At 37.3% G+C, this 12,375-nt stretch overlaps 1 protein-coding gene across 1 annotated transcript in view; it reads right to left on the reverse strand.

The window, feature by feature from the left end:
* LOC105473302 (otogelin like) overlaps positions 1-12,375 on the reverse strand; it is a 166,418-nt gene that overhangs the window by 106,137 nt on the left and 47,906 nt on the right. The window contains exons 20-24 of the mRNA XM_011727039.2: positions 10,652-10,861; positions 9,277-9,442; positions 8,552-8,626; positions 6,019-6,071; positions 4,254-4,416 (exon numbers count right to left, since the gene is read on the reverse strand). Coding sequence (XP_011725341.2) covers positions 4,254-4,416; positions 6,019-6,071; positions 8,552-8,626; positions 9,277-9,442; positions 10,652-10,861 — 667 coding nt within the window. The remainder of the gene's footprint in view (positions 1-4,253; positions 4,417-6,018; positions 6,072-8,551; positions 8,627-9,276; positions 9,443-10,651; positions 10,862-12,375) is intronic.

Genomic DNA, 12,375 nt, shown 5'->3' on the forward strand with positions numbered 1-12,375 from the left:
CCATTGTGGAAGACAGTGTGGCAATTCCTCAAGGATCTAGAACTAGAAATACCATTTGACCCAACCACCCCATTACTGGGTATATACCCAAAGGATTATAAATCATGCTGCTATAAAGACACATGCACACATACGTTTATTGCAGCACTATTCACAATAGCAAAGACTTGGAACCAACCCAAATGTCCATCAATGATAGACTGAATTAAGAAAATGTGGCACATATACACCAGGGAATACTATGCAGCCATAAAAAAGGATGAGTTCATGTCCTTTGTAGGGACGTGGATGAAACTGGAAACCATAATTCTCAGCAAACTATTGCAGGGACAAAAAACCAAACACTGCATGTTCTCACTCATAGGTGGGAATTGAACAATGAGAACACTTGGACACAGGAAGGGGAACATCACACACCAGGGCCTGTCATGGGGTGGGAGGAGGCAGAAGGGATAGCATTAGGAGATATACCTAATGTAAATTACAAGTTAATGGGTGCAGCACACCAACATGGCACATATATAAATATGTAACAAACCTGCACGTTGTGTACATGTACCCTAGGACTTATAATAATAAAAAAAAAGAAACCACTTTTTTTGCTCATCTGTAAGAAGCAACTCCTCATCCAATCAAGTTTTATCCTGAGATTGAAGCAAATCAGTGATATCTTCAGGCTTCATTTCTAATTCTAGTTATCTTGCTATTTCCTTCGCATCTGTAGTTACTTCCTCCACTGACGTCTTAAAACCCTCAAAGTCATCCATGAGGGTTGGAATAAACTTTTTTCAAACTCCTGTTCATGTTGATATTTTGACCTCTTCCCATGAATCACTAATGTTCTTAATGGTATTTAAAATAGCAAATACTCTCTAAAATATTTTCAATTTTCTTTTCCCAGATCCATCAGAGAAATCACTATCTATGGCAGGTATAGCCCTGTGAAATGTATTTCCTAACTAATAAGACTTTAAAGTTGAAATTACTACTTAATCAATGGCTGCAGAATAAATGTGTTAGCAAGCATGGAAACAACATTAATATATCATTCTGTATCTCCACTGGAGCTCCAAGGTACCAGGTGCGCTGACAATAAGCAGTAATATTTTAAAAGGAATCTTTTTTCTAGGCATCAGGTCTCAACAGTGGGTTCAAAATATTCAGTAAACCATGCTGTAAATAGACGTGCTGCCATCCAGGCTTTGTTTTCCCATTTACAGAGCACAGGTAGGGTAGACTTAGCATAATTCCTAAGGGTCCTAGGATTTTTTGAATGGTAAATGAGCATTGGCTTCAACTTAAAGTCACCAGCTGCCCTAGCCCCTAACAAGAGAGTCAGCCTGTCCGTGGAAGCTTTGAAGCCAAGCATTGCCTTCTCTCTAGCTGCGAAAATCCTAGATGGCACTTTACTCCTATATAAATCTGTTTCATCGACATTGGAAATCTATTGTTTAGTGTAGTCACCTTCATCAATTATCTTAGTTACATCTTCTGGATAACCTGCTGCAGCTTCTCCATCAGCACTTGCACTTCTATGTTATGGAGATAGTTTCTTTTCTTAAACTCCATGAGCCAACCTCTGCTGACTTCAAACTTTTCTTCTGCAGATTTGTCATCTCTCTCAACCATTAGAGAATTGAAAAGAGTTAAAGCCTTGTTCTGGATTAAGCCTTTGCAGAAGGGAACGTTGCAGCTGATTCGATCTATCCAGACTACTAAAACTTTCTTCATATCAGCTAGCTGCTTTGCTTTCTTACCATGTGTGGGTTCACTGGAGCAGCAGCACTTTTCATTTCTTTCGCGAACTTTTCCTTTGCATTCACAATTTGGCTGTTGCAAAAGAACTAGCTTGTAGCCTATCTCAGCTTTCAATATACCTTCCTCACTAAATCTAATCATTTCTAGCTTTTGATTTATGGTGACATATGTGTGACTCTTCCTTTCCCTTGAACTTTTGGTGACTATTATAGAGTTATTAACCAGCCTACTTTCAGTATTGTGTCTCAGGGAATAGAGAGACCTGAGAAGAGGGAAAGAGATGGTGGAAGGGCCTATACATGGAGCAATCGAAACACACACAACATTCATCAATTAATTTTTCCATCTTGTATGGGCACCGTTTGTGGCACCCTGAAATGATTACATGATAATCAAAGTTCACTGTTTACGAATTACCATAACAGATATAATGATAATGAAAAAGTTCTGAAATACTGCAAAAATTACCAAAATGTGACACAGAGACACCAAGTAAGCACATGCTATTGGAAAATGGCACCAACAGACTTGCTTGAAGCAAGATAGCCACAAACCTTCAATTTGTAAAAAATGTAACACCTGTGAAGTGCAATAAAGCAAAACACAACGAAACAAAGGTATGCTTGTATCTGCTTTAAGCAGGTTTGGGCAGTGGGATCGGAAATAAACATTTCCTGAGCACTTACTATATAACTGGTGTGCAGCACATACTCAGTCATCCAACAAGTAAATATATTGTTATATCCATTTTAAAAAGAGAAACTTGAGATTTCAAGTGGTTAAGTAACTTGCTGTAAGGTGCTTCAGCTTATAAGGAGGGCCAGCATAGAAGCTATTTCTATCTGACTTTTCCCCTATACTACTTTCCATTTCTTCAATCCATAGTGATTTCTCAATTAGGGTTATGTGGTCCTTTTATAGTCACTAAACTGCTGGCACTGTTAGGAGCCACATGAAATAAGTCACACTGGACTGTTGTGCCAAAATGAGCTAGACAAGGTCACACAGAAGACATGGCAAATCACATTACCAAAAACAACGTTGTAAGAGAAAGCTATCTTAATGAAATATTTCCAAATCTATCAGAGGCCTCTAAGTCAATTCTAACCACATTTATTTCAATACAATCAGAGAAGGTAGGAGGAAATCTCCTTAACTTTTTATAATGAGATTTAGCCAGTAAATAAATCATTGTCCAACTAAACGTCAAAGGTGACAGTAAATACATTTTAAAAGATAATAGCTTAAGCACAGCATATAAAACAAAATTAGGATATGGCTTTAATTAGTCATGCATTCCTAAGAGTCACAATCAAATCAACTAAATCAAGCAATGTTGTGGGTTTTAATTATTCTACCATAATAAAGGTTTTATTTCCCTTCTCATTTTTACTAAAATGTCTTCCTTGCTTATCTGCTCTTTGGCCTAATTTCTACCTGTCTTTATTCTCCCAGCCATGGGCACTTGTTCTTTTGTGACCTTCTTTTCTCTGCCTGCTATGTCCTTTCTTTCTAAAGAGATTAATGCCAGTCCCAAGTTACTTGGCTCCTCAAACTCTTCCAGATGCGGGCCATTTAGACAAATGCAATTCTCCTGGGAAACAAACCACAAGACCTTGCTCTTCTTTGCTCCTGGTTTATATGAGCTGATCCCAGGAATCCCTTTGTGTGAACATGTTCATTGAGGAAGAATGGGTGACCTGTTTGCCTTAGATGGCACTCCCTCTGCATGGCCTCTATTTCATCACCAGAAGAGGGAGGGCCAGGGAGGCCAGATTATATGTGTCCCTGTGAGGAAGCCAATAGCCACCACATTCTGTGTTTGTCTTTCACGCATACTAAGCATTTCTGCGATGGAAGAATATTTATGAAGATAAGATTAAGATATGCTGCCACAAAATAGTGGCTCATATTTATTAAACACACACACAAACACACACACACACACACACACACTCCACATATCACAATGCCTAACTGAGGCTTAAAAGGAACTTGCAGAAAAATCCCTCCACTAACAGTGTCAGAGCTGGGATTTGAGCAGTGGTGTGTCTGAAGCCAGAGCTCCCACTGTTACTCACTGCCCTTTGTAGCCTCAATACACTATTTTCTTTAAGATAAAACAGTTGGCATCGCTATTACAACTTCACATCAACACCAGTAACTGCACAACAGAATATTTATAAATGCACTTGAAGAGTGTTTTGAATGAAGAGTGATTAATTGTGTCACTTTCTCAAAATTGCAGTTTCATCGGGGAGAAATTCCAGCTTCATCCAGAAATGAGTTTTCTCCTCAATTCAGTGTATTCTATTAATAATATTTCACAATATCACATGAGCCAAGCAAAATAATTACAATAGTCTTCTAGCTACCAACCCAGTTAACCACTAGTCAGAACAACAATTCTGGCTATTTCTGTAAAGAATGTTTTCAGGAGATCTTGTGCTTTCAGGCCAATCCTGAATGTTCTGTATTATGAAGAAGAGGCTTACCCTGGAGCACAAACACAGCCACTTATACAAGGTGAGGACGGGGCGCAGGTGAAGTTCATGGCTAGGTTTGCACATGTAGTCTCACAATTAACACCACCAGCTGGTAATTCAGGGTCAGGAAATCTGCAGTCAAAATACTCTTTTCCCTCTGGGCAGATGTGAACTTCAGATGTAAGCATAGACAAAATGTTCTTAACTTGTATCTGCTCCATAGATAAATAATCATATTGGCATGCACTCATCATCAAAACAAAATTCACCATACAATATTTTACCAATTATTAATAGATGATGTTCTTACTCCGTGATTTTTAAGAAGCTTGAAAATATCCCCTAGCCAGATTCCCTTTAGTCACAAAATAGGTTTATTCTAACCCTATTTTGAGTTTGAGAATGTTAGCAGCCTTCCATAAGACAGTAACTAACTAGAATATAATTTTGTGAAGTCAAAAAACAGGATATTTTTATTAATTCATACACATATTATCAATTTTTCAGCATATGTTATCAATTTTTAAGCATAATGTAAAAGCATTGTGGCTTTTACAAAGCTACAATGAACACATGATTATTCTAAATCTCGCTTCACCTCGAGTCATTGTTTGTATCAGTTCTCACTCTACCACAGAAGTGCAGAAATAGACATAATTATAGTCAGGACAGGGGCTCTATATTCTTCCAGAAAGCTTTTGGGCTCTTAGAGATCAAATAAATTTCCTCAAGTGGGGCCAGAGGGATCAAATCCTGTGGGTTCCTCTGTGAGAAGGCTAGCCACCTGGGCTTCCCTTCATTGACCCGGAGTCACTCTGAATCAAATGGGGCAGAGTCAGGATGGCCCTGCAGCTACTGAATGTGTGTGGTCCATAAACATATCTTGTAAAGAAGCCCTAGGCTTGTCTGAATCCCTTGTAAAGTAAATTCAGGGCATGTAATTCAAAGGTCTCTAATAATAATATATACCAGGCCATTCAAGTACATAACAAAGCAATAATAGCTCACAATTACTTTTATCAGCCTACACTCTTCCTGCCCATTAAAATCTATGAAAGCAAGTGTTGTTTTATTATGTGCCTAGAATTTGCCCACAGTAACTGAGAATTTGAGGCTCTTTATATGATGAAAATAAATAATACATATGGTCCTAATATATAAGATCTGAGGAAAGATATTTAAAATGACATTCTGAAGGGATGACAGTGAATGTCATTTTACATGCCATGTTAAATTTATTGCTACTAGTCCCAGAGCCTTGCTACTCATAATGCAGTCCAGGAACCAGAAGTATTAATGTTATCTTGGCCACTGATAGAAATGTAGAATCTCAGGTATCACCCCTGATCTAATGAATCAGAATCTACATTTTAACAAGATCCCCACATGGGCACACTAAAATCTGAGAAGTGATGGTCTAGAATAGAGTTTCCCAATTTCTGTCCCACAAATCAGTAACAATAGTTGCCTAGATACATATCCCTAAAGTCCTTGGGATGCCTGAGGTGGTCCTGCGGCCGGCAGTATCTAGGCAGCATCCCTGGGTTGATCTGCTCTGCCCCTGAGCTGACTTATATGTTCAACCCAGACTGCCCTAAAATTATAATTTTCAATGTGGAAAAAGTTGGGAAGCACTGGAACACCATGTTGAAGAACATTCCCAAGGCTATAGCCATGCACATTGGGAAGGAGAGGTGACTGATAACTTCTGCCAGGAGCGGAGGCGATATCAGAGCTGCATCCTCCTTCAGGAAAACGTCTTTTAACATCTTACCAGCAGAGGGCGTTGCTAATTCATCACATTTCACAGTCCCATTTGAACACTGGCTAGAAGTAAATAAATAGTTAATTTATGGAACCAAATCTGTTTTGTTTTGTTTTTTTCCTGAATTTCAACAACAATCTAATGTACAAGAATTGATTGAGTACATTATACAAATGCAATTTTTCCAACAGAATTTTTTACAAGCTATTGGGTTAGGTCCGATTTCAGGAACGCGCTATTTCAACACACCACTTTTTATCAAACACCTGTAAGTGTGGAGCATTGGGATAGGCATGGGAGATACGAACACCAAAATTCATAGTCCTTAACATAATTTGTCTTGTAGGAGGGGAAGATACACAAATAAATAATGTATGCAGTGTGACACACGCAATATAGAAATATGTTAAGAGATAGAAGTAAAACAAAGAAAAAATGTTTTTAAAGTCTGTTGTCAACCAACAACAGGGAATCAAAGGAAGTAAAGTCTGAAAAGTTTTGAAGAGTGAATGGATGTTATGGCACACCTAAGGTAGGAAGGCTATAACACTCAGTGGAAACACATAAATATGAAGAAGTAAAGCCACATTCTACATAGCAAAGTGCAATGCAGGAAGGGACAGGCTGTGAGAATGTCAAAAGAGGCAGAGGTTAGCTCCTAAAAGATGCTAAGATTTTACCACGAGGTGAGCCATTGAAGACCTTAAGCAGAAAAGTCATATGGTTGCTTTGAATCATTTTAGCAGCAGCATTGAAGATAGGGTGGAGTCATAGCTTCCTTGCAATTTACATTCTAAAGTCAGGGTAGAAGCCAAGAGCCGCATATAGGAAAAATTAACCTTGAAAATCCCTGAAGAAGATAACATGATAGGAAACAACACATCAGTTCTCAATAACTCCAATACAGTTTTTCTTTCAGCTTTGGACCAGATCATATGTTCTATATTTAAGCCCAGATGAAGAAGCTGACGCACATATACAGTCCACATCACATGAAAAATATGCTATGCATAGTTGAACACTAGAATGACATTCAGAGGTGTGATTCACCACTGAGTGAGTCACCTCTGATTGAATTTGCTCACACTTTGGCACAGAGGAACTGAGACAGACAGGTCTCAGATCACACATCCAGGTCTTCCACATAATACTTATTCTGGGACAAAGGCTTTTAAAAAGGAATGGCTAACAAAGTCACTATATTAAGTGAATTTTGATTTTTTTTTCATTGAGGAGAGATGGTTACTTTGTTTTTGCTAACTTTACATACATTAATTATGTTAAATCCAAAAAGACATGACACCTCGGCAGAATGAAAGAGGGGGAAAACTAGAGGCAAGAACACCAGAGAGGAAGGTCCAGGGAAGAGAGAGTAAGACACACTGATTGCTAAAGCAGTGACGATGGAAAGGAAGAAATGGCTTTTGACTATGCGTAGAAAGTAAAATCAAGTAAAATCTAAAGTTGCTGAGTATTTACTGATTAGCTGTTTTGAGCAGGAGGAAAGAGTCGAAAATGATTCCCAGAGCTCTGCCTTGGAAAACTGTGACTAGCAGTACTGCCTACCACAGAAAGATCCAAAAGCTAGTTGCCATTGTGTCTTGATGTGGAGAGGAAAATAGGTGGAGATAAAGATAAAGGTAAATTGAACATAATCAATATTCTGTTGTGAATACAAAAATCAGCTGCAGAGCAATCAGGCAGGAGACAAGCACTGCAGAGCCAGGTTGCCTGGGACTAACTCCCAGCTTTAGTGTCAGGGTCCTTAGCCACCTGTATCCCATTCTCCTCACCTGTAAATCAGGATAAAGCAACATCGCCTATCTCTTAGGGTTATGGTGATGAGTAAGTATTTTAATAATAAATATTAAACATTTAGAATGGTGCCAGCACAAAAGAAGGTACACAGTAATTGTTAGGTATCATTATTATTGTTATTATCTATTGTCTATTATTATCTGTAGGCACCAATGGGGCAACTAAAAAGGGGAGGTTAGGAATTATATGTAAGTATGGACTGCTGCATGGACACGCCTAGATTTTCAACAGAAAAGTTATAACCAGAATGAGTGTTATCCTGTGATTAAGTGTTATCTTTCTAGTATTGATGGGCCTGGGGAGGAGGCACACTTACTACTGTGCAGGACATTTTTCAAATCTATTTCAAAATTGCTTTTTTTGAGCAATTTCAGTAATACTGTAGTATTTAAACACGTACTTCACCCCTAACTTCTATCTAATAACCAAAAATGATCAAAGGACTTTCATTTCACTCTGAAATACTTAAATTCATAACTCCTTTCTGCAGTTATGAGTACAAAACTTGGTTATTTCACTTTGAAATGTCCAATATGCATGTATTATGTATATCTGTGTTTGTACATATATATACAATCATATGATCATAACATAGTTAAAGATTACATTGTTACCTTTATTTTTTAATTATAGAAGTCTTATTCCAACTTACAGTTTGGGTTAAGAAATTGTATTTTAGCACATACATCATTTGTCAAACACAATCCCCATCATCGAAACCTACCATAAGCCCGAGGGTGTGGGGATGAGCTCTCCAGGTTGATAAACACTGCCTCTATAATGACACCGGCAGTGGAATCTATAAGAAAAAAAAAAATAAATTAAATAGGATATAATTTTTTTTGAAAACCACTAAAATTCAAGCCGACCCTGTGCTCTCCATTGGTCACTGTAAGGTACACTCTAAGGTCTGCGTTATTCTACAAGACTGCATGCAATCTTATCACACAAATGGTGGAAGACGCTTACACGTGAAGTTTGTGTGGCTCCAGATTTTGTTTTCTAAAATACAACTCACAAACTGTGTTGTTTTAGACACAAGAAAAATCACTGAATGCAATTCAGAGAAACATAACTGATATATCATTTAACACTATGTCTAAGACAAAAGGCTTTACTTCATGTGTGAATTGAGAAATCTGTGAGTGCTGAGATATTAAAGTCCTGCTACTAAAGTTTGCCATGTGACAGTGAAACACAAACCTTGTTATTGATTTGACTATGGTAAAAACAAGCAGGAGTACACTTCAAGATCAACCATCAGAGATTCCTTAGCTCTTTTTGTAGCTATTGATGAACATGTGCAGGGGTTTTTTTTGTTTGTTTTGTTTTGTTTTAAGTAAAGATGATAAGAAATAATTTTTCAAAAACTTCCATGAAAGCTCATTTAGCCCATAAGAAGAAAAAGGGATTAAAACAGGATGCTGCCAACCTGTTTCTGTGACTTACATGGGTACACAAAAGTTAAGAGTGTCTTCATAGAATTTGCCTTCCGGACAATTACAGCCTTCAGCACAGTCATCATTGCATTGCTCCAGAGAAGAGAGAGAAATGCAGGAACGGAGGCAGAACGAGGAGCAGTGATGGTACAGCATGCCCTTCTGGCACACCACAGCTAAGGACAAAGGAGTATCGCTTGAGAAAGATTCCCATGGCACACAGAAACATTCTACGCCTGCTTAGAGGTCTGTGATAGAAAATGAAAGCTGGCCCATTACAAGGCAAGGAATTGGGAGACCCTTAACTTGGATGCTCAGAGAGCATCATCCTCAGCGAAAATGAAGGACTAAAGCAGGAGTTGGAAACCTTTTTCTGCAAAGGGCCAAATGGAAATATTTTCAGCTTTGCAGATCGTATAGTCTCTGTCATAGCTACTCACCTCTGCCCTTGTAGTATAGAAGCAGCCACAGACAACACACAAACGAATGGGCATGACTATATTTCAATAACTTTTATTCACAAAAATGCAGGAGACCCAATGGTTGTAATTTGTCAACCCCCAGACTAGAAGAAATTGGCTCATAGTATAGAAAGATGATAGAAAAGCTTCTCTTAACTTCTGGGTCTGCGATTAAAAAGTTACCTCTAAGAAATCAAAATCCTAGATTGATATCCTAAACAAATTTGGTATATGAATTTACATTACTTTCATATTTACATTATTTTTGTCTTAGAAAGCCAAAATTGAGCAATGAACATCAACACCAGCCAATGATACCCCTGGAATAACTGGAAAAACCCACTGAGGGAATGAGGAGGTGGAGAGAGTGGTACCCCTAAAACCTAAGTCACAAAAGATTCTAATGGGGGTGGAGGGGTGCTGGTAAAAATTAGCTGATAAAAAAAATTATAAAACACACAAGGAAACAATCTACCATGAATGAAAATGGCAGACAACATAGTGTGAAAATTAGAGCCCCGACAATTTGATAATAATTGCCTGTTGCATAACATCTATTTAAGTACAAGTCAACTGCGTCACTGTATTACATAGTCTTTTCCATACTTTCCAATATTTAGATATGATATTTCCATGATAAGGATTTTTCAAATGTTTTAAATTATTTGTTGCATATTTCAAAGCATAGTTACAATACTTTCGTTTAATACAAAACTAGTTAAAAGTTATTGGTCTTATCCAACATATCTCTGATCTTAAGAAATTAAGTATTTCATTTGCTTTTCATGTTTGTACATAATGAGAATATTTCAAACAACTTACATGCAATATCGACCTTTCATTTAAAAAATAAAAGCAGTCATTACAAACATAGAGGTCTCTAAGGTATTATCTGATAGTCTTTATCTGTGCTGTTGTACTCACCACAGAAAGAAATCTGAGCTCTGAAATCAATGGGAATACCATGCTGGCCGCAGAGGTAGGCGTAGTGGGCAAGAGCATTGCACAGGCAGGAGCTTCCACACTTGCATGCATCATGGCGGCAGAGCTGATAGTACAGGCCAGGGCTAATATAGATGTGGCAAGGAGCAAAGAGCTCCTGGTGGATGACATCACAGTGTGCTGCATACCCAACTAACAGACAAAGAGCCCCATTAGCATCTTATTTAACAGTTCAGATCTTACCCCTAAGTATCAAGTTCCAGATTTATCCAAGCATTTCACTTTCTCGGAAATATACTGTAGTGCATATTACTTTTAATACTAGAGTGAACAATTTCAGCTTATACGGTTTTTATTTGTTTTTTTATAATATTGGTAACAGCACTTAATCCATATTCAACAGTCTTTTAGGAAAAACAATAGTGTATTGTACCTGAATAGCATGAGTAACTGAAGGGTTGAGAGAAGCAGTGGCCTCAACCATCCTATTGCATGAGGATCATCTTAGGAAACCTACTATAAAGAATTGGGGCATATTGGGAGGCTTATTTCCAGACATCCACACAAAATAAAGTGATTCCAGATTGTGGATGTTATGGCAACTCTGTGTAATACACAATTGTCTAGGAAGAATTGGGAATGATCTCATTTCAGTGGAGTCTCTGAAATGGATGGTAATGTGTCAGATGCCACATAGTCATTGAACTCAATGTCTGCACAATGCACAGTGTACATGCCAGGCAGATATTAGGAGCTCAATAATATTGGATAAATAAATCTATAAATGCATGAATAAGTGAATAATGAATAGAAATTGGGGATTGGGGTATATGCTAAAGGCCATGAGATATAACTATAAAATCACCTGAGGAAGGGAGGACATCTCTGTAATCATTTCTTGAAATCTGTTGATTTTTCCCTTGAGAATGACTTATCGTATATAATCCTTTATAGAAGTAACCAAGTTTGACAAAACAATTCAGATTCCATCTTTCTGAAAGAGGGTAGGTTTGTGGTTTCTTGATATATCGGATCTAGTTTGCATCAGTTTCCTAACAGATAAAATTAATCAATCTTTTCATTGTCATTGTCTTTGACAGACTAGATAAGCTGTTGGAGATCAGTTGTTTCACTACTAAGGAATTATACTGAACTTATTTTGTTGAGTATACATATTTTAGTATTGGTAAGAAAACATGGTAATTGCTCAAGTATGATATTTTTGCATTCAGTATGTATATGTATATAAAAACAAATGACTTAAACTATAGGGGTATACTGTTTACATATATATTCTTAATGCCAAGGATCCTGAAAGAGCAAAGTAATCCACCAAAAAGGCCTAATAATTTATAGATCAAAGTATATTCCACTGACAAGTTAAGGATAACTAAAGAAGATCCTCATGAAAAAAAAATATCCTTTAGAATCTAGATCAGAGTTATTGACTTTTGTCTATTTATTTTCCTTTCTTTGGGGATCTTCCTGAATTTACCTATTTGAAATTGTTTTTAAAAAATCACAGTTCATAGTAAAGCTAAAAAAAACTAATATCAAATATATATGCATGTATATAGCATGTGTATGGCTTACGGTGCATGCGGGGAAGTTAGTGTGGGTAGTTCACATGATTCTTTTCAAAGTAAAGACAAATATCTCAAAATATAAATAGTCTATATATCCAGTTCAATATTTCAGTTTCATAT

The sequence above is a fragment of the Macaca nemestrina genome, chromosome 10, assembly GCF_043159975.1.
Source record: "Macaca nemestrina isolate mMacNem1 chromosome 10, mMacNem.hap1, whole genome shotgun sequence".
NCBI classification, from domain to species: Eukaryota; Metazoa; Chordata; class Mammalia; order Primates; family Cercopithecidae; genus Macaca; species Macaca nemestrina.